The sequence below is a fragment of the Bubalus kerabau genome, chromosome 1, assembly GCF_029407905.1.
Source record: "Bubalus kerabau isolate K-KA32 ecotype Philippines breed swamp buffalo chromosome 1, PCC_UOA_SB_1v2, whole genome shotgun sequence".
NCBI lineage: Eukaryota > Metazoa > Chordata > Mammalia > Artiodactyla > Bovidae > Bubalus > Bubalus kerabau.
Window position 1 is genome coordinate 74,989,861 of NC_073624.1, and position 21,665 is coordinate 75,011,525.

The 21,665-nt window shown below is 40.9% G+C and overlaps 1 protein-coding gene across 1 annotated transcript in view; it reads left to right on the forward strand.

The window, feature by feature from the left end:
• Positions 1 to 20,789, forward strand: part of IRAK3 (interleukin 1 receptor associated kinase 3) — a 63,282-nt gene extending 42,493 nt beyond the window's left edge. Inside the window, exons 9-12 of the mRNA XM_055579791.1 lie at positions 9,535 to 9,733; positions 11,061 to 11,123; positions 11,218 to 11,382; positions 13,791 to 20,789. Coding sequence (XP_055435766.1) covers positions 9,535 to 9,733; positions 11,061 to 11,123; positions 11,218 to 11,382; positions 13,791 to 14,306 — 943 coding nt within the window. The 3' untranslated portion in view covers positions 14,307 to 20,789. The remainder of the gene's footprint in view (positions 1 to 9,534; positions 9,734 to 11,060; positions 11,124 to 11,217; positions 11,383 to 13,790) is intronic.
• Positions 20,790 to 21,665: the final 876 nt, after the last annotated feature.

Here is a 21,665-nt window from a genome sequence, read left to right on the forward strand (position 1 = left end):
ATTTCTGTATTAGCATATGTTTATTGAACATTTTGAAAATCACTTTCCTTTTAGTTCACAAATATTTATGGAACATCTGCCATGTGCAAAGCATTGACTTACACCACAGTGGGGGAAAACATTGGTAATCATAGTCTTGAACTGAAAGCTTCAACTTGGTGATCAGATAAGATAATAAAAACACAGAGAATATAATATATGGCACGACATAAATATTCCCAATGTGTGTTTGGTCTGAGAAGGCTAATGCTAATTAGATAGTTCTAAGCCAACTGTTTGAGGAGATGGGTTATGACAGTGGGTTGGTTGAAAGAAGGGACGAGAATATTCCTGGTGGAAGGCAGTAATTTGTTCAGGGGAACGGAGTGAAGAATTGCAGGGTGTATAATGAAAGCAAGAAGGGTTGGTTGGAGAATAGAGGAAGAGATTGGAGAATAAGGAAAGAAGAGTGGATAAAAATAAGGCAGTGATGGGATGAGGATTGGATGATACTTTGAACACTTAACAGGTGGACGACCTGGGTTTGATAAGATAAGCTCTTACAATGGACTCTGAGGCTTCTTCTCTCTGGGGTCTAAATGGGAACAGAAAGTTTCTGAAGTTTCTTAGGTGGTATCACAGTTTAAAAGGAGGCTATTTCTTCCAGAACAGTATCTCAGGTATTTGTCTAGATGTACCAAGCTATGTGCGTGCGTGTGTGTGTGTGCGCACGCACGCTCAGTCATTTCAGTCGTGTCTGACTCTTTATGACCCCATGGACAGTAACCCACCCGACTCTTCTGTCCATGGGATTTTTCCCTGCAAGAATACTGGAATGAGTTGCCATGCCCTCCTGCAGGGCTTCTTCCCCACCCAGAGACCAAACCCATATCTCCTGCATTGCTGGCAGATACTTTACCACTGAGCCACCAGGGAAGCCATGCCAAGCTATAATATCACTTAAATAACACTGTTAGACAGAGTGCCTACCAGGTAATGTAGATATGAGTACCAGAAGAGATCTGATCAGAGAAAGGGCGAATTTCATGGATGGAGCAGGATTTGAACTGAAAGAGCAGCTAGCAGTGTATTTTATTTTATTTTTTTTGTTGGTAAAGGGGCTGCTGCTGATTGTCTCCTTTCTGGGTTTTCCAAAGGGGTTGAGGACTCAAACATAACCATCTTTAGATCACACCCACCCAGGCATGTGTCAGGGTGTGGGGTGCAGAGGCTGTGGGCACCGATGTGAGAACTGTGGTTTCACAAGAGCTCGTCAGCATGTCCCTCTCTGCTCCAGGGCCAGTCAGCCCCCTCCACAGCCTCTGAACTCTTGGCCTTTCTGCCGAGCCTGCCAGGGAAGATGTTAATGAGTGTCAACTATAACAGTTGACTTTCCCTCTTTTCTTTGGTGATGTGCACACCTGTTCTTTAGAAACTGGAATGAGACCAACTCATTTCATTCAGGGCACTGAACATCTGTCAGATGGTAATGCATTCAGTTCCCAGCAGCCTTGGCCAAACGTGAATTGGCTGAGCTGGATGACCCTCCTGAATCTCTTAAATGAATCCTTCACTTGGCTCTAACCTCGGGCCTCCCTGATTCTCAGTCCCTCTGTGTATAGCCATGTATATTCAGGAAGGTCTGAAATCCCTGCTTTTCTGACTTCATCATATTCATTTTCTCACTCTTTGCAAGGAAAGGCAGCTTCTAGGACAGATGTCATTTTATTGAACAGCCTGATAACTGGCTCAGAAAAGGACATCTCGAACTGTGTTAAACAGTGACCTTTTCTGTGGGTAAGTGCGGCTCTGTTTTTGTTGAAGTGAGACATGAAAAATACTGTTACCTTTGTTTTCTTTTCTGCATTTGGGCCTCAGACCAATGTGTCACAGAAGAGTTACCATACATTATTTGACATTTTAAACATTGCTTTTAATTGTATAAAGTAACATACAGTATACATAAAGTGACAGTAAGTGAAAAAAGACACATTGAAATAGTAAACAATATACAATTATAACTTTGTAAAATTACAAATTCAGGAATTAAAAGATTAAAAGTGAAACAGACCAAAATATAAATAAAACTTTCATTAGATGGAGAGACTGTGGCTTTTCATTTAATGGCTTAGTTTTTTTTTTACTTCTGCTAAGTCACTTCAGTCCTGTCTGACTCTGTGCGATCCCATACACGGTAGCCCACCAGGCTCCCCTGTCCCTGGGATTCTTTAGGCAAGAACACTGGAGTGGGTTGCCATTTCCTTCTCCAATGCATGAAAGTGAAAAGTGAAAGTGAAGTTGCTCAGTCGTGTCCGACTCTTAGCGACCCCATGGACTGCAGCCTACCAGGCTCCTCCATCCATGGGATTTTCCAAGCAAGAGTACTGGAGTGGGGTGCTTTTTACTTCTACTTGATGTTAAATTCTTATTTAAGGATTACATCTTCTTTTATAATAAAAATAAAATTTATTAGGGAAAAAAATAACATCAGATCTTTCTATCTCAAACCGGGGAATGAGAAATTTCAAGGAGTCTTTAGTTAGTGGATAATATCCCAAAGTTTCATTTTAATCACTCTATCTACAGAGAAGCTTGATAATCTCATACCTTGGTAGTTTTAAAAATAGTTTGAAAAACGAAGATTGTAAGGAAGATCATCCTTCAGCAGCCTGGTGCCCAAAGTGTGAGCAGCACCTTTTGTCTGAGCAAAATGAAATGCCGTCACGGGGGATGACCTGGGAAGAGCACCAGAAATCTGTGTTCCCGCCCAGGTCCTGCCTCCCTCTCTTAGACCACGGTTTCCTCAGTTGTGCAGCAGAGCCAGCTGAGATCATCTCAAGTTGGAACTCTTCTTGATTTCAAATTCTGTACAGCTACATCTGCTTGTTTTTGTCCCATGCTCTAAGACTCACAAATCTAGGGGTTATGGCAGGAGAAGGACATGACCCCATGTTTTTTTAAATCTTGACCAAGCCTTACTTACTCAGGCCAACTTGGAGCGAGGATGAGCTCAGACAGGTTTCAGGAGGCACCTTCTGACACCTGCTTATCCTGGAGCAGGTCAGGCAAAGTCCTGACACGCCCGTTCTCCAGAAACACCCCCAGTCCTGCCCCTGCCCTGCCCCCACCCTGCCCCTGTCCTGCCCCCTGTCTTGCCCCTGTCCTGCTCCTGTCCTGTTCCTGTCCTGCCCCTGCCCTGCCCCCATCCTGCCCCCTCTCCAGCAGCCACCCCAGTGACTTCATTGCTGCTCCAGTCTCTTGTCACTGGTTGAGGGTGTGGCCTTCGGGTTCTCCCAGATCTGAGTACAAAGGCCAGCGTTACCACTTTCCAGCAGTGTGATCTTGGGTAAATCACTCAGTTCCTTGGGGCACAGTCTCCTTATCTGGAACTGGAACCTCTGCTCTTCTTCCCAGGGCTGTGAGGATGAAATGAGCTCATTTCTGTGAAGCACAGCCCAGGAGTTGGCAGTAAATATTGTTCCTCTCACCTAATGGGGACTCAGGTATCTCATCTGACCTGTCCTTGGACCCTGGCACAGCACCTTGTTAGAGCTCTATTTGGGTGCAGCTCTGATTGTTAGAACTTCCTCTGTATTGAGCTAAAATCTGTCTTCCAGTGACTCACCCATTTGCCATTGTTTTGGCACTAGAATTACCTACCTACAACTAAAGGGAAGAAGAGAGAAAATTCACTTCATTTCTGCCTTATAATCAACAGTTTCTTAATCTTTTATGAGTAGCTGAATAAAAAGATGTTTCTTTCGGTTAACTACAAGTTGAAAGTGCACTGAACAGAGACGTAGGAGTGCTAGGCTTTAGCATAAGCTATTTTGCATAGAATGAGTGATTTCAACCAGCTGGGCCTCATTTGCCTCATCTGGAAAAAAAAGCAATTGTGCTTATAGAAGCGATGACAAATCAGTTTCGTCTCACATTCCATCTTGGATTGGTTGGTAATGAGTTCCCATGGGCAGAGTTGAAAGGGAATCTGGGGTGGGTACTTTCTGAAGTCAATTAGTGATGTCTGCCAAGAATATGGGAGGATGTCTTGGCAGCGTTTGAGCCACATATTTGCCATATGCCGAGTGGTCCAAGGGTACGTATGGTTTCAGATTCTCTTCATTTACAAACTGATTATATCATCAGATGTTTATTTAGTATCTTCTATAGATTCAGCATTATGCTTATGCAAACAGAAGCTGGCCTCTCTGGGAGTGCCACGTGAAAGAGTACAGGCTGTACAGTAGGAACTTGGGAGAAAAGAGGGCCACTGGAATTCAGATTAGTGAAAACTTTCTGGAGGGAATTAATCAAGCTGCATAGAGGAATTGGATAACAGTAAGTGGGAGGGGAGTACTTTCCAGGTAAGGGGAACACAAAGAAAGCCCGCCCACCCCACCCCCACCCCCAGCCGTACAGCAGTAACCACAGTCTATCTGGGGCTTCCAAGGAGGTGCTAGAGATCAAGAACCTGCCTGCCAGTGCAGGAGACCGTGGTTCAATTCCTGGGTTTGGAAGTTCTCCTGGAGAAGGGATAGCCTACCCACCCTAGTATTCTTGGGCTTCCCTGCTGGTGACTCAGACGGTAAAGAATCTGTCAGCAATGCAGGAGACCTGGGTTCGATTCCTGGGTTGGGAATATCCCCTGGAGAAGGGCATGGCAACCCACTCAAGTATTCTTGCCTGGAGAATCCCCACGGACAGGAGGCTGGGGGACTACAGTCTATAGGGTCGCACAGAGTCAGACATGACTGAAGCAACTTAGCAAGCACACACACATCCTGACCGCATTGGTAAGTGTTAGTAGATTTCCTTGTGACCGATAGGCTGCAGAGACGTATTAGGAAACTCAGTGAAAGCCAGAGGACTGAGTTTACACATCATTGGTGTTATCGTTGGTTTGACAGAGAAGAAAGCTGAGATTTACAGAGGTTAGTAACCTGCCTTGGTCACATGCCGATAGATGGAGGAGAGGAGATGGGGTTCCATCCTTGTGTGGGTCGAACAGCATGCTCATATTAGGTCACTAAGCCGAGACTCCTGGGAGCATGTTGGTTTCAACAGCAGAGACAGGGATATGGGGCAGAAGAGGAGAACGTAATTAGTATGTGTAAATTTGGAAACGTGGACGTTGGGCTTCTAGTGAGACCTGCTGCAGGCAGCAGACTTTGCAGGGGATGGGGAGGTAGGGCCTGGTGGCCTGCATTTGGAATCTTCACCTTGTGCAAGCAGAGAGTGAATAGCCTTCGAAGGAAGACGCTATCAGGGACACAGCCGCAGAACACCCAAGGAGGAAGCCAAGCCCACATTTCAAAGCTATTTTCAAGAAGTCTGCTGGTTTAGTTAGCCCAAAAAGTCTTAGTAATTCGAACTCTTCAAAGAGCATGTTATAAAAACAAAATTCATTTCCAGATGGTGGAATTTGAGGAGGAAAAGGATTTAAAGAAAAGAATCTTGAAAAGTTGAAGTCTTTATTCTTGGCAAAAGACGCTCACATTTTTATTGGGAGAAACAAAGATGTTTTTGAATTACGGGATCACATAAAAGCATCTGAAAGCAGTAAACCTTCTTGTTATTTCCATCGTATCCCTCAGCGAGCTTAATTGTTTTCACATTTATGAACGATTTTAAATTGAAATGCGTTTTATCCCTGGCATTTTTCATCCCAGACATTCATTCTTGTTCATGTTGCCAAAGCGAGGAGATAATCTCGGGGAACATTTCTAATGTTTCCTACAAGATCATTTTGTCTTATGCTATGGCCGTGGGTCTCCTGCCAAGTGAAACAAACTCTCTTACTAGGGAGGTGGTCTCAGAAAAAAAGGAAGGAAGTGGCCATTTGCTTAAAAATGAATTTTTTTTTAAATGGAAATTGATCAGAGATGTATGGGTGTAGTAAGTGCATGGGGAATTTCCTTCGTGAGGGACTAGAAAGACTGAGTGGTTGGGAAGGGGATGGGGTACCGCAGAGACTCCTTCCTGTGAACGTGGCACCCTTGCTGGAGGACCCAAGCTCCTGCCTTCACTCCCAAGACCTGATGTGTGTGGTGAGGCTGCTGGGCTCCAGCTCAGTGTTTAGCAGGGATAGAAAGCCTGCAGGGAATGCAAATGTTTATTTGACTGGTGGTTTAATTAACCATCAGTCTCCTCCCTCTCCATTTTCCCCTACCCTGCAAGAAAACTACTTTTGTTTTTAAAAAACATTTTATATACAGTAATTCTTTTCCTTAGATTTTTTTTCTATTTTCCTTCTAGTGCCTGCCTTCTTCTAAAAATCCATATATGTTCATTTTTTTCTAAGGGATGCCAAAACAAATGTTACGTAAATTAAAGTTCCCCCTAGTAATTTTATTTACCACTACTGTCTCTAAGCTCTAGTGTATACTTATATACATGGATACATACATGCTTGCATACATACATACCAAACAATATGTATATGTTTATCCCCATGGTCTTAAAATATCTGAGAATATTAGTTTAGTCAGGTTCTTCCAACTCTTCTCTAGAACTATTTTGAAATACAGATGATGCATTGAAACTGATTAACCCAAGGATGTTCAGATCTCCAGGTTTATCCTGCAGCCCCTTTGTTACATCAAATTGGTGTCCTTAAACTTCTAGAGTTACCTGGCCAGGTCCAGTGGGGTTTTCAGGTAAAGAGACAAGTATAGGATGGACAGTGGGCAACCTATATCCTCAGAACAAATTTCAAGGCTCTCCCTGTGCATCAGGCACTCTGCTTAGGTTTTCTCATGTAACCCTCACAACAACTCTGTAAGATCTGCGTTATCAGATCTTTTTACCTACAAGGAAATCAAGGCTTGATGGAGAAGTTGCGCTAGTTTGATCAGAGATGAAATTTCACATTGAAAGGAGGTTTACCCCTTCTTGACTAAGCCTTTACTCAAGAGAGCCTAGGACTCATTAGGTACCAATAAAGCAAAAACAAGCCATAATACTAAGTGCTGCCTAGGTCAATGAGAAAGATCGAGAAGGCTGTTTATGCCAAAAGGGAGTAAGGGTTTCAGTTTTGTGTCATGCTGGATATACTGCATGCTGATGTTGGCAGGGGGAGGATGTGTATGCTTTTTCCCAGTAATCTGCAGGTTCATACAGAAACTGTGTCTTGCTACATCTGGTGAGGGAAGGAAAGATATCTGGTGAGGGGTGTCTTAGTGCTTCAAACAGCAAGCCGTCCTATTGCCTCAGGCTGTCATTTAGAACCCAGTGGGGTGCTCTTTATCTCTGAACCCAATTAAGTAAAGTCTGGACTTTTCTGGAGTATTCCCAGTACTCAGGGACTGGGCTACTAAGCACCAATAACTCTTCCTAAAATTAAAAATACATATCTTTAAAAACCAATCATGCGCTTACATGTCAAACATAAAATTTGCACTTAGATTCAGATCCTGCATTATAATCTAGGTGTATCATCTTGCTTTATATTTAAGGCCCAAGAACTTCAACTTTAAATTAGGAGACAAATGTAAGCAAAGAAAGCAATTCTCATAACTTTGGAAGGGCTTAGGTACCCAAAAAGAATTGTCCTAGAGACCCCTAGCTACAGAGAGATGAACTAACATCCCCAGATTCAGAATACAAACTCACCACTTTGTGTGAGACTTTTCCCATCACCTTACTGAACCATGACTAGTCCTTCTGCTATCTAGAGAGCTGATGGTCTCTCTGCTACAGAAAGTAGCTTGTGGGAAAGACTAGAAGAAATAGGTTGTAGAAACACTAAATCGAAGGTGTGGGCCATTGGGTGTTTCTTACCTGTTCCCTGGTGGCTCAGATGGTAAAGAATCCACCAGCAATGCCAGAAATCTGGGTTTGATCCCTGGGTTGGGAAGATTGCCTGGAGGAGGGCATGACAACCCACTTTTGCCTGGAGAATCCCCAGGGACAGAGGAGCCTGGCAGGATACAGTCCATGGGGTTGCAAAGAGTTGGACATGACTGCGTGCTGCGATTCATGGGGTTGCAAAGAGTCAGACACGACTGAGCGACTGAAATGAACTGAACAGAACTGAACTGAGTGACTAAGCATAGCCTGCGCAGCACCTGTTTGTTGCAGTATATTGTTACATGATTTTAGTTAATTTATGTTGTCTTTATTTTGTTAGTCTGTTTTTACTCCCATAGAAAGAATGTATTCAGTTGACCTGCAAGGTAGCTGAAGGCACTTTATGTCTGAATATTCTATTTGAGGTTGAAGCAGGAGAAAGAGTTTGAGTAGAATTGATTGTTGAAGGGCCTTTTGGAATTCCCACTTTCCTAAAACAGAACATCCTTCTTCCTCAGCTGCCATTAACCTTTATTTAGAACAGAGTATATCACTGAACTTAAAATTTATGTTATACACTAAAGTCTGCTGGTAAACAACTTGTCTTTTCACCAAATACCATTATTCAAAGTGTGAATGCAGTGCCCTGGAACAATTTTGCATTCTTATTGATGGCCTTTCACTGACCCAAAGTCATCTGTGGGTTTTATTGTGTAACATGCTGTGGTTACTCAGCTCCCCTCTGCCTAAGTCTTAACAGAAGTATGAGTCACCAGCCGCTGCACACTTCCCAGTTTTTCTGAGGATCAAATAAATGGATTAGATTATGAGTGTTGTTGCTGCTTCTTTTCCCTTTTGTACTTGGAAAAGACCTGTTCTTTAGGGATTCTAAGTGTTTCACAAATTCAGCTTTTTGCATTCTCTTTTAAGTTATGGTTTAAGTTAAGTTTAGGTTCTTTAAAGCTGGGTTGGAAGAAGAAGGGAGGATGAGATGCTTGACATTGAAAATCTGACACTCAGATCTTTGCATTCCTCCTCTTGTTGCTGAAATAATGTGGGGGGCAGTGGTAGGGCAAGGGGTGCAGAAGACAGCCAGACTCTCAGAGTGGCAGAAGCTGGAGGGGTAGAAGCTTGGGTCCTGATAATGAGGGTTAAGGAACCTCTCTCCCCACCTCATCTCCTGGCACATGTGGCAGACTCCTGCATTAGATACCCAATGATCAGGGCATCTCCAGAAGCCCCAGCTTTGATTTGAATAAGTGAAGTGTACATCTGGGGAAGAAGTCATTAAGAACTACATGTCTGTCCTAATCTAGAGCTAGAGCAAAGGCAGGATCTGGCTCTAATGTATTGGCTTAGTGGTTCTAAGCCAAGCATTCCACAGCACAGCCCTGTGCATATCAGATACTTAATTACTATCTGATTAAAACTCATTTAATGTTCTTATTACATGTAAGTAGAACACAAGGAAAGCTACTTTGGTTAACTTTAGTTTCACCTATTGACAAAGCATCAATTTCATCCACCAACTCCATATATAGACCTGTAAATTTGAAATTCCTGCTGTTCCTAGGTCAGGTTTTTGTTTTAGGTTTTATATAAAGCTTGGATTTATACTTTGAGAAAATCTCCTCTAAAAAGTTCATGGAAAGTAATGTATGACTTTATTTGGAATTGATCAAATATGAAAGCGAGCTTGTCCTGTTGTTTTCCACTGGAATACCTTTATGATGTTTTTGTCTTGTTTGCCCACGATCACAATTTCAGTGCAAACATACTTCTGGATGATCAGTTTCAACCCAAACTAACTGATTTTGCCATGGCACACTTCCGACCTCACCTAGAACCTCAAAGCTCTGCCATAAGCATGACCAGCAGCAGCAGTAAGCATGTGTGGTACATGCCAGAAGAGTATATCAGACAAGGCAAACTTTCCATTAAAACAGACGTCTACAGCTTTGGAATTGTAAGTACCAACTACCAGTTAATGAAGGAGAAGAGTTTTATCACCAAGAATGCTCTAAATTCTAAGAAAGTTTTAAAGACGTTAACTTTTAGACCTATTGATTTCCTGTTACTCATTGTCTTATATCAATACATTAGTTTTATGTAATCAAACAGTAAAACATAAAGTGATTAATTAGAATGAACTATACTCAGTGTTGAGGTTTAACTGAAAAAAGACACATGCACCCAGTGTTCATCACAGCTCTGTTTACAGTAGCTAGGACATGTAAGCAACCTAGGTGTCCGTTGACAAATGAATGGATAAAGATGTGGTACGTATGGAATGTTAGTGTAAGGGAATATTACTCAGCAATAAAGAAGAATATATTTGAGTCAGTTCTAATGAGGTGGATGAACCTAGAGCCTATTATACAGAGTGAAGTAAGTCAGAAAGAGAAAAACAAACATATATTAATGCATATATATGAAATCTAGAAAGATGGTTCTGATGAACCTATTTGCAGGGCAGCGAAGGTGACACAGACATAGAGAACAGACTTTTGGACACAGTGGGGGAAGGAAGGATGATATGATTTAAGAGAATAACATTGAAACATACACATTACCATATGTAAAATAGGTGTATGTGTGTGTGTGTGTGTGTGTGTTAGTCACTCAGTCATGTCCGACTCTTTATGACCACATGGACTGTAGCCTGCCAGGCTCCTCTGTCCATAGAATTCTCCAGGCAAGAATACTGGAGTGGGTTGCCATTCCCTTCTTCAGGATGCAAAATAGGCAGTGGGAATTTGCTGTATGACTCAGGGAACACAAATCCGATGCTCTGTGACAACCTATAGAGGTGGGATGGGATGGGAGGTAGGAGGGGGGGTTCAAGAGGGAGAGGACTTATGTGTATGACTTATGTGTATGGCTGATACACATACTTATGTGTATGACTTATGTACTTATGGCTGATTCATATTGATATATGGCAGAAACCAACACAATATTGTAATTATGCCTCAATTAAAATTTTTTCAAAAGAGCCACAACTAATTATGAGTATGGCTCAGATGGTAAAGCATCTGCCTACAATGTAGGGAGACCTGGGTTCAATCCTTGGGTCGGGAAGATCTGGAGAAGAAGATGGCAACCCACTCCAGTATTCTTGCCTGGACAATCCCATGGATGGAGGAGCCTGTAGGCTACAGCCCATGGGGTCGCAAAGAGTCGGACACAACTGAGTGATTTCACTTTCACTTTTAAAAATATTTATAATAATATAATAATTATTGTGTATATTATTAATATTATGTAGCTGACTTTCTATATATTCCTTGTAGGTAATAATGGAAGTTCTGACAGGTTGTAAAGTGGTGTTAGATGAGCCAAAGCATATCCAGCTGGTAAGAGTTGTCTCCACCTCTGCCCCTATCTCTTGGTCACTTTTCTGATGGTTTCTGAGTTCTAAATGATGAGCTTGTCTTCTTTTCTTCCTAGCGGGATCTTCTTATAGAATTGATGGAGAAAAGAGGCCTCGATTCATGCATCTCCTTTCTAGATAAGAAAGTACCTCCCTGTCCACAGAATTTTTCCGCCAAGCTGTTCTCTTTGGCGGGCCGGTGTGCTACAACACGGGCGAAATTAAGACCATCGATGGATGAAGTGCGTATACATGTGATTTTGTTAAAAACCATCTGTGGAGCCATAGAAAATCTAAACTGGATAAACTGTGTATCTAAGAGAATATCAGTGTGACAAATGCAGCCCCCAACAGAGTCTTCTCACCTAACAGATAGCTTTTCTAAATCAGAAAGTTTGGTACTCTGAGAAAGGGCATCATTGGATAGAACCAGGGCAGCCACAAAAAAATTGATGAAAAGACATAAGAGAATAATTTGGAGAGAATACTTTATTCAACATTCATTAAGAGATCTGGTCCAATAAAATGGGAATTCCCTGGTGGTTCAATGGTTAGGACTCAGGCACATTCACTGCCAGGGCCTGGGTTCAGTCCCTGGTTGGGGAACTAAGATCCTACATGCCACATGGTGTGGCCAAATTTTTTTTTTAATGCAGCATGTATTTCTCTTGCTGATTTTTAAGCTTATTCATCTGCCCATCAATTTAATCATCTAGGTATTTTGTTTATAATAAACAAATATTTATTTAGTACCTGCTTTCACGTGCCAGACTTTGGACTAGGTGCTGGTGCTGCAACAGTGATCAGGGTACTGAATTGCTGCTCTCAGCTCACAGTCCAAACGGAGAGCCAGACGGATAAACATGGAATTTCGATGCAAGAAGATAAGCATCATGATAGATGAGAACACAGGCCAGTATGGGAGCATAGAGTCAGAATATGTCCCAGCAAAGAAGTTTCTTGATGGAGGTGATAACTGAGCTATAATCTGAAGAATAGGTTGGATTTAGGTGGCCTTAGGATGGAGGGATATTCCAGGCAGAGAGACTGTATGCCTGCAAAGGCTCAGAGGTGCAGTGGATTCCATGGCACCAAGACTGCAGATAATCCTGCATCATGAAAGTACGAGGACAGAGAGGGAAATGCTGGGCTGTTTTAAAATAATAGGAGGTTCCAGGTGATCGAGGGACATGAATTCCATTCTAGGAATTTGGATTCCATCCTGAATCTGTTGTCAGCCATGGAAAAGTTTTTAAACAAGGAGTTGACATAATCAGAATATAAAGACCATTGGCCTGGGAATCAGGAGAGCTGTGTTCTAGACCTGACACCACCAGTAAGAGCTATGTAACTAGCAGGTTTGAGCTCTGAATACATAGTGGAGAGAACATGAAATTGGGAGCCAGAAGACGTGGGGTTAAGCCACAGGTCTGCTCCTTCTGGCTTATGATAGTGATTTCCTTTTCTGAAAGGGACTCAACCTTATCATCTATAAAGTGAGGATAATAATGTTTGTGCAGATTAAATGAGGTCATGTGTGTGAAAACACTTTGTAAATTATAAAGCTCTTTATATGTATTTTTAAAATTACATGTATGTGTGAAGGTATGTTATTTTATATCAGGTTAATGGTTCTCAATTTAGCTGCACATCCAAATCAACTGGGAAGCTTTAAAAATACAGATTCCTGGGCTCCTATCTCCATATTTTTTTGAATGAGCATCTTTAGGTCAGTCTAAGGGATCTGTAAGAGAGACTTTTTAAGGTATTTTAAAAGAGCTTCCCTAGGTAGTTCTAGTATTTGAGAACTATGGATTGGGCTCACTATTCCCTGACCCCTTCCAATCTTTCACATATTAAGGTTGAAATAAAAAATAATCAGAGATTTGTCCAAGGTCACAAAGTAGTTAGTGGCAAATCTTGGCCTAAAGTCAGTTCTCTTCTTTTTAAAAAAAATTTTTTATTTATTTACTTGTTTATCATTTTTGGCTGCACTGGGTCTTCATTTCTGCCCTTGGGCTTTCTCTAGTTTCAGCAAGCAGGGGCTACTCTCTAGTTGCGGTGCTTAGGTTTCTCACTGTGGTGGCTTCTCTTGTTGTAGAGCATAGGCTCTAGAGTGTGCAGGCTTCAATAGTTGTGGTACACAGGCTTAGTTGCCCCACAGCATGTTATATCTTCTTGGACCAGGGATCAAACCCGTTTCCCCCTCATTGGCTGGCAGACTCCTAACCACTGGACCAGCAAGACACTCCAGATCTCTTGATGTTGAATTCAGTTCAGTGGCTTTTCTACTTTGCTTTAAGTCACTTAATTTAGTTATTAACGTGAAGAATTTTAGCTATCTTTAATTCCTTCTCATTTCAAATTCTATAAAGACAATGTGTTAGTTGCTAAGTTGTGTCCGACTCTTTGCAACCCCATGGACTGTAGACTCTATCTATGAGATTCTCCAGGCAAGAATACTGGATGGGTTGCCATTCCCTTCTCCAGGGGATCTTCCCAACTTAGGGATAAAATCCAGGTCTTCCACATTAGTTAAACTTATTTCATGAAAAAAAGAGAATATTCCTTAATAGGTAGACAGAAAAAAAGGTTAAAGGAGAGGTTATTGAGACTTCATTCAGTGTGTGTTTGTTTCTTGGTTATTCAGGTCCTCAATATTCTTGAAAGTACTCAAGCCAGCTTGTATTTTGCGGAAGATCCTCCCACATCCCTCAAGTCCTTCAGGAGTCCTTCTCCTCTGTTCTTCGATAATGTTCCGAGCATTCCAGTGGAAGATGATGAAAACCAGAATAATCTATCGCCGCCTCATGATCAAAGTTTGAGAAAAGATAGAATGACTCAGAAGACTCCCTTTGAATGCAGCCAGTCTGAGGTCACATTCCTGGGCTTTGACAAAAAGACAGGTAGTAGGGGGAATGAGGACTCTTCCAGTAGGTCTGGGTCTCCTTGTGAGGAAAGCTGGTCTCCAAAGTGTGCAACTCCATCCCTGGACTTGAGGGCCCCCGGTGTGCATACGGACACTTCTGCAGAAGCTCCAGGCCATTCCTATAGGAGCAGGCCAGTGGAGACTAGCTGTTCCTCCGTATTTTCCTGGAATGAATGCAAACAGTACAAAAAGGCATCGGTTTCTGACGAGGATAAGGAAGAAAGCAAGAATTGCTGAGGCACTGAGTAAGGTCTCATCTGGGGAAGCCACTGTCTTCATCAGTAGTGCTGGAGGATAAGGGATGATACATTTGGCTGATGCCCATCAACAGTGTGACCAATCCCATTCCATTCCTTCCCTTCCAACTTGTAGAACAGAGTGGCTTAAAAGTTTGTTTTAGTAGGATCATTGCCTCATGATCCAACCTGGGCTAAATTAAAACCATTCAGAATTGCTTAAGATTGTGGACTCTGATTTCAGGCAAACAGAGCAGTCAAAACCTACTAGAAAGGATCTGGATTACAGTGTCTTCTCTGTCACATCCATGTGAGTCCTTAGAGCCTCCAATCTGCTTCCAAGTATGTTCAGTTCAGTTGGATTCCATTGTTTTGGTTTAGCCTGCCTGCAGAGGTTGCAGGAAATGTCTGATTTGTAAATGTTAATAGAAATCTTTTTAAAGAATTGCCTTTTTGCTTATTTCGATTGACTCTTAGTATGTTTCTTTTATCCCTGTCAAGTCTGCATATGTGAAAATGAGCCAGTTTCACCCTTGGTTTTCACCCAAGATCTGTATTTCTGTATTTAAACTCTTAGATTATTTCATATAATATAGTTGTTATATGACTAGTATTATAATTTTTTACATACTTAGAGACTATTATATCCTGAGTAGATGATGAAATTTTAATCAAATAATTCTTGTTCCTAAGAAACTGGCTGGTCATAAAGGCCTCAGTCAGCTTTTTGTTTGATTCCAACTCTATGCCTTTACTCCTAGTGTTTACCAGATCTCTCCCTTTTGAAATTCTAGCCAATCTTTCAGGGCCCACCATAATTGCCTCCTCCAGGAAGCTTTCCTAATCTTTCCAGCCAATATTACTTACTTTATCAGCATTTCTGTAGCAATTTCTCTTTTTTTTTCCCATTTTTAAAGATTTTTTTTATTGAAGTATTGTTGATTTACAGTGTTAGCTTCTGATGTACAGCAAAATGATTCAGTTATATGTGTGTGTGTATATATATATGTATATACACACACATATTCTTTTTCATATTCTTTCCCAGTATGGTTTACTACAAGATACTGAATATGGTTCCCTGTGCCATACAGTAGGTGCATGTGTGCTAAGTTGCTTCAGTCGTGTCTGACTCTTTGCGACCCCATGGACCATAGCCTGCCATGCTCCTCTGTCCATGGGATTCTCCAGGCAAGAATACTGGAATGGGTTGTCATGCCCTCCTCCAGGGCTATATAGTAGGACCTTGTTGTTTATGTTTTATATATCATGGTTTGTATCTACTAATCCCAAACTCCTAAACCTCCTTTCCTGTTTAATAAGTTTGTTTTCTGTGTCTGCGAGTCTGTTTATATCTTGTAAATAAGTTTATTTGTATCATCTGTAACAGTTTCTTTGCATTTCTCATTTATACCTATCACTTTCTGAATCATATCAAAGTTACCTATGTTGTCTTCTCTCTCTTACTAGATGATAAACTCCCTGTATTAGTTTCCTACTGCAATCACAACAGTAGGTTAGTGGGTAAAAGCAACATAAATTAATTATTATACAGCTCTGGAGGTCAGAAGTCCTTGGCATTCCTTCTGGAGGATCTAGGGGAGAGTTTGTTCCTTTGCCTTTTCTAGCTTCAAAATGCTATTTGCATTCTTTGGTTCATGCCTTCTTCTTCCATCCTCAAAGCCAGTATCTGTCACATCTTTAGATCTCTCTTTCTGTCTCTCTGAGCTTTTCTTCATCACCTCTTCCTCTTCCTTTGGCTCTCCAAAAGATCCTTGTGATGGCATTGGGCCCACTCAGGTAATCCAGGAAAATCTCTGTATCTTAAGATCCTTTGTTTAATCACAGCCGCAGTGTCCCATTTCTCCTATAAAGTCGTGTATTCAGGATTAGGACATGGACATCTTTGGGACCATTACTCTATTTATCATACTCCCTGACTGTGTAGGGTCCATCTCTTTTGGGCCTAGCATGTTATCCTATACAGAGCAGGTGTTTCCTTATAAGTTAAATTGAGTGACATTATCTCTGTGAACCCACATAATAAAAAATTCAGCTATAGTAAACATTCCTGAGTAAATTAACCAAGTAGGGATAATGACTGTCTTTATGATGATAGACAGAAACACTCATGAAAACCATTTCCAGAGGATTTACAGAATCTCCCTCTCTAGGATGTTTACTATATAAGGGCAGACCTCTAGTTTTCTCTGTATCAAAGGAATAGGCCCATTTTTTTTTGTAAGTTTTTATTTTTATTTTTGGTGAATCTGTACAGTTGGGTTAATGATCATCAGATTGGAGTCCAGATTCAAGAGCAATTATTCAAAGAAGGAAATCATCAGAAATCAGGGTCAGGTTAACAGACCAAGGTCCAAAACATGGAGCTATGGTTCTGGGAAAAAGGATCTTACGACAGGAAGTGAGGTTCAAAACACAGTAAGCTGTAGCCTGATGATTGACAATTCAAAAGCCCCAGGCAAGCAGCTGGGAGAGGCCCTCTCTGAGGGCTAGTCTGACACATCCTGACTGCCCATTGCTGTCTTCCCCATCTGAGCATGAAGTATGTTCACGGTGCTCCCAAACTGCCCCTATGCTGAGACTGTCAGGGGAAGGGGTTGCACTAGACTTCATTGATCTTGCTTCTTGTGATGACCTGGCCTAGTTTGAAAACTCTTTTGATTATACCCAACTCTTGATTCCTTGTTAATCACAGGAAGCTGTGAAAGTCTTTGACATTTGGCTTTATAAATAGCTAGCCATTCTGAGGTCGCTTTAGCTTGTTTCATGTAGGCTGAATGTATTTTGGCTGAATCGGGCAAGTAAGCTTGGAATCGGATGAAGTTGCCACTAATAATTCAAATGAGGTAATCAAGATAATAAAGAACTGACTCTTTGTTAAACTGCTTTTCACTTTGAATCTGAATCTCGCAGTACCTTCAAAGGGAAATCATTAGGAAGTTCTCATTGACACCAGGCCCACACCATTATTCAGCACACGTGTAATCTGTTGGTATGATGTTGATGGGAATTTGCTTAATTGACTTGAAGCAGCATTTGTCAAACTTTAGCATGCAACAAAATGACATGGAAGGCTTGTTAAAAACAGATTGCTAGCTCCCAATCTATTGCATAGGAGTTTGCTTAGCATTGAGTAGAAGGTCTAGAAATACTATTCATCAATGAATTTTTTTTAACTAGATCACCTTGCTTGGGTGTGACTATTTTGGACATCTTAAAAACCAAGTCAGATTAACTGGCAATAACCTAATTAATGATATGGTAAGCAGATACTACTGTGGTTAGAAATAACCAGAATTTACTATTGAGTGACCCAGTGCTCCTTACCAGATTTGCCTTCTAATGGGTTTGTTAATAAGTGTTAACTGATAGGAATTAAATCTCCCATCCTGCTATAGGCAGTAAGAGGATACTTTAGTGGCCTCATGATGTAAAGACTAAGACACATGAAGAAACCAAGAATGAGTCCCCAAGTGTTTCCTATGATCAGTAAAGATAAATTAGTAAAGAATTTCATTCACCTTCATCTTTGTAATGTACCATGGGCTATCCTCCAGGTAGATCCTATTTACTTGATAGATTTTTGTCCCATTTTATAGCTCCCAAAACATGAAGAAAGTGTTTTGTTGTTTTTGAAGTCAGCTATGGGATTTCTGGCATAGTCAATTTTATTGGCTTCTGGAGAATTGTTGTAATGATCTGTGACCCACTGCGTCATTGTGGAGTTTCATGGGATAGTAGAACAGCTTGTGTAAAACAGCTTTTATGACCTGAGATAGAGTGAGTCTAGGAAGTGAAAGTTACATAAGAAGCATTTGTGAGGCATCTGCCAGAATCAAGGTACTATGTTAACTACTAGAGTACCAGGTAAGAAGCAAACATTTTATTAAGGATGAAAAGGCATCTGCCCAAGTTAACTGTTCTATTACAACATCTGTTATTTGAGCCACAAATTTTTGGAACCGAAAGTAAGGGCTGAAAGAGTAAGAAGGAGGCAAAGATTACTAGTACTGATGCCATCGTCAGCAGGCTTCCAGTAAGGAATCTGAAGCGTCTACACATGCCTCACCACACCATCACCCCACACTGGAACTGCCTGTTGACTTCTCTCTCCTCATAAAACTGAAACTTCCCTGGGGGTAGAGGCTATATCCTGCTCTTTTTGGTATCCTTAATGGCTAGCACAGCACCTGACACATAATATGGCCCACCAAGTGAATGACTGAATCAGATAATCCTTCAAACCTCTTCAGAATCATTGGTATCTAGTATCTCAACACTGTCATTCAGTTTGCACCCAAAGTCTGTCTTTCTAATATCTAGACTGTCATCACTCATTTGTTTAAATAGTTCCACTTCATCATTCTTGGTTGAAAGTCTAATTTCAAATATTAATATCTGAGGCATTGTTGAAAAGAAGAATTAAAAATTGTGTACACGGCTTATAAATTTGCCTCATGGTGAAAAACATTCCCAAATCATGTGTAGGCAATGATAAGCCAACATTTTGATTTTGACGGAGAAGCCGATGTTTCTTGTATTTTGCATCCATCTTTATGTCCCAAGTTATTTAGGTATATTAATGGTCCACTGGATTGCAAGTATTTTCTTGGGAAGCACTTTTATTCTGAAGATGCCTCCCAAACCTTCATTGCTCACCAAACTTTCACTTAAGAACCTTCTTATTGATGTCATCTGCCTTACTGAAATTTTTTATGGTCATCTCTATAAATATAATAATTTGAACATCTCCATTGTTTTTCAGTGACTCCTTAATTTTGAAATTTTCTTACAGATTAATGTAAATTGGGATGGAATATAAGAAGGTAGGAAGAGTGTACTTGAAGGAGGGTCAGACTCAGTTAATATTTGGGTGTGCAAGCTGCAGTCACACATCATCTAAACTACTGATCTGTGTTCTGTTACTATAAGATCAAGGGAAATGAGGTTCAAAGAAGTTGACTCTCATCCTAAGTAACACTGATGATGGACTGGGGATACAAAGTGAAAATTATTTAAGCCCAGGACATATCTGCTCTGAAGAGGAATAACTTATATTCAGTTCAGTTCAGTTCAGTCATTCAGTCATGTCCGACTCTTTGCGACCCTGTGAATTGCAGCACGCCAGGCCTCCCTGTCCATCACCAACTCCTGGAGTTCACTCAAACTCATGTCCACCGAGTTGGTGATGCCATCCAGCCATCTCATCCTCTGTCGTCCCCTTCTCCTCCTGCCCGCAATCCCTCCCAGCATCAAAGTCTTTTCCAATGAGTCAACTCTTCGCATGAGGTGGCCAAAGTACTGGAGTTTCAGCTTCAGCATCAGTCCTTCCAAAGAACACCCAGGGCTGATCTCCTTCAGGATGGACTGGCTGGATCTCCTTGCAGTCCAAGGGACTCTCAAGAGTCTTCTCCAACACCACAGTTCAAAAGCATCAATTCTTCGGCGCTCAGCTTTCTTCACAGCCCCTCTCTCACATCCATACATGACCACTGGAAAAACCATAGCCTTGACCAGACGGACCTTTGTTGGCAAAGTAATGTCTCTGCTTTTCAATATGCTATCTAGGTTGGTCATAACTTTTCTTCCAAGAAGTAAGCGTCTTTTTAATTTCATGCAGAGAAATGCAAATCAAAACTACAATGATATACCACCTCATACCAGTCAGAATGACTATCATCAAAAAATCCACAGACAACAAATGCTGGAGAGGGTATGGAGGAAAAGGAACCCTCCTACACTGTTCATGCGAGTGGAAATTGGTACAGCTTGCCCACTCCAGTGTTCTTGCCTGGAGAATCCCATGGACAGAGGAGCCTGGTGGGCCACAGTCCACAGGGTCACAAAGAGTCGGACACGACTGAGCGACTACACACACTTCTAGAAGGCAGTATGTATCAAAACTTTAAATGGTTCTGTTTACCCATTGCTTTTACTCAGAAATTTGTTCAGGAATTCATCGTAATGAATAAAAACTTCACAAGTGTGTACACATGAGGGCAAATAGGTACTTTTTAATGTTTATGATATTAAAATACTGGAAACAGCGTACATATCCTTCAATAGAAGACAGGTTAAATAAATTATAGCACAAGTCTATAATTGAGTTATACACATCTGCCTAATTTAAAATTGTTTAGATCTATGTTTACTGCTATGGAAAATTTGTCCTTGAAATGTTAGTGAATGAAAAAGCAGACCACAGAATAGCATGTTTACTATGAGCCCATTTATAATACTGGATATTTTTAAATAATATATGTTTCATAGAGAAATCTTTGCCAAAAAGTTAGTAATGGTTTCTTTCTGGGCTGTGGTATTTGGGTGATCATTACTTTTGTTAGACTTTTATGTATTTGAAATTTTTATAATGAGCATGTATCACTTTTATTATCAGAAAATAATAAAGCTATTTTTATTTTGGAGAAAATATTCTCTACATTTCTACCTTGGTCTGACTCTTTGCTCAGCTGTGTCCTTGATAGCACCTGGCAACTTGTAATCTTGCTTTTATTCCAATGCCCTTTATTTTTTTTGTCTTCCAACCTCCATGATATGGACACTTCCATACAGATTTGTCTGGTATCCTTGGAGTAACAAGGTTTTAGAGGCAAAAGGCAGCCCAAGAAGCAAAACCCAGATGAGCAGAAATAGAGAAGAATGGAGAAGAGATCACAGTACATAACTGAGAATATCTGTAATCAAATTTTAGTTGATTTTGGTAAAATCTTTAAAAGTTACTTTTAACATCTATGCTTACTTCAAGAAACAACCTACAATTAAAGATCTTTGGGGAGGTAAATTTTTCACCCTAAGGTATCCATATCCTAGTCTGGTGCCCCACTATCCATGCTGAACTTAGTAGACTCTAATTGTAATTACCAACTGAAAATAAAACTTGCATGTGTGCAGAGAAAGAATGACTGAGCATGGAGCTTTGCTCCCACAGGTAGACATGGAGGTTATGAAGCAAGTCTAATGGGATCCACAGTGATGAGTTCATCATAAAGGGAGAAAGCAAAATATACTCCAGGGTAAAATACCAACTCTAATGATTTCTGTTTGGGACAGTTGTGGACATAAGGAAGTTACAGAGTATAGGAATATGATAAAAACACTTCCTTAGTAAATCTAGCTATAAGATAAATGAGTGTTGACTTCTTAAGAGCATAACACAGCCACAAATTTTGGTCTTTTATACCAAATTAATGTGTTGGTGCTATTCTTGTGTTTCCTAGGAGAGCAATGCCAGGTCACACCAATGGCGCCATCACTACAAAATTTCAACAAAGAAAAGGAAACCAATACCTAAATACAGTGTAAAATGGAATCGTTCTGA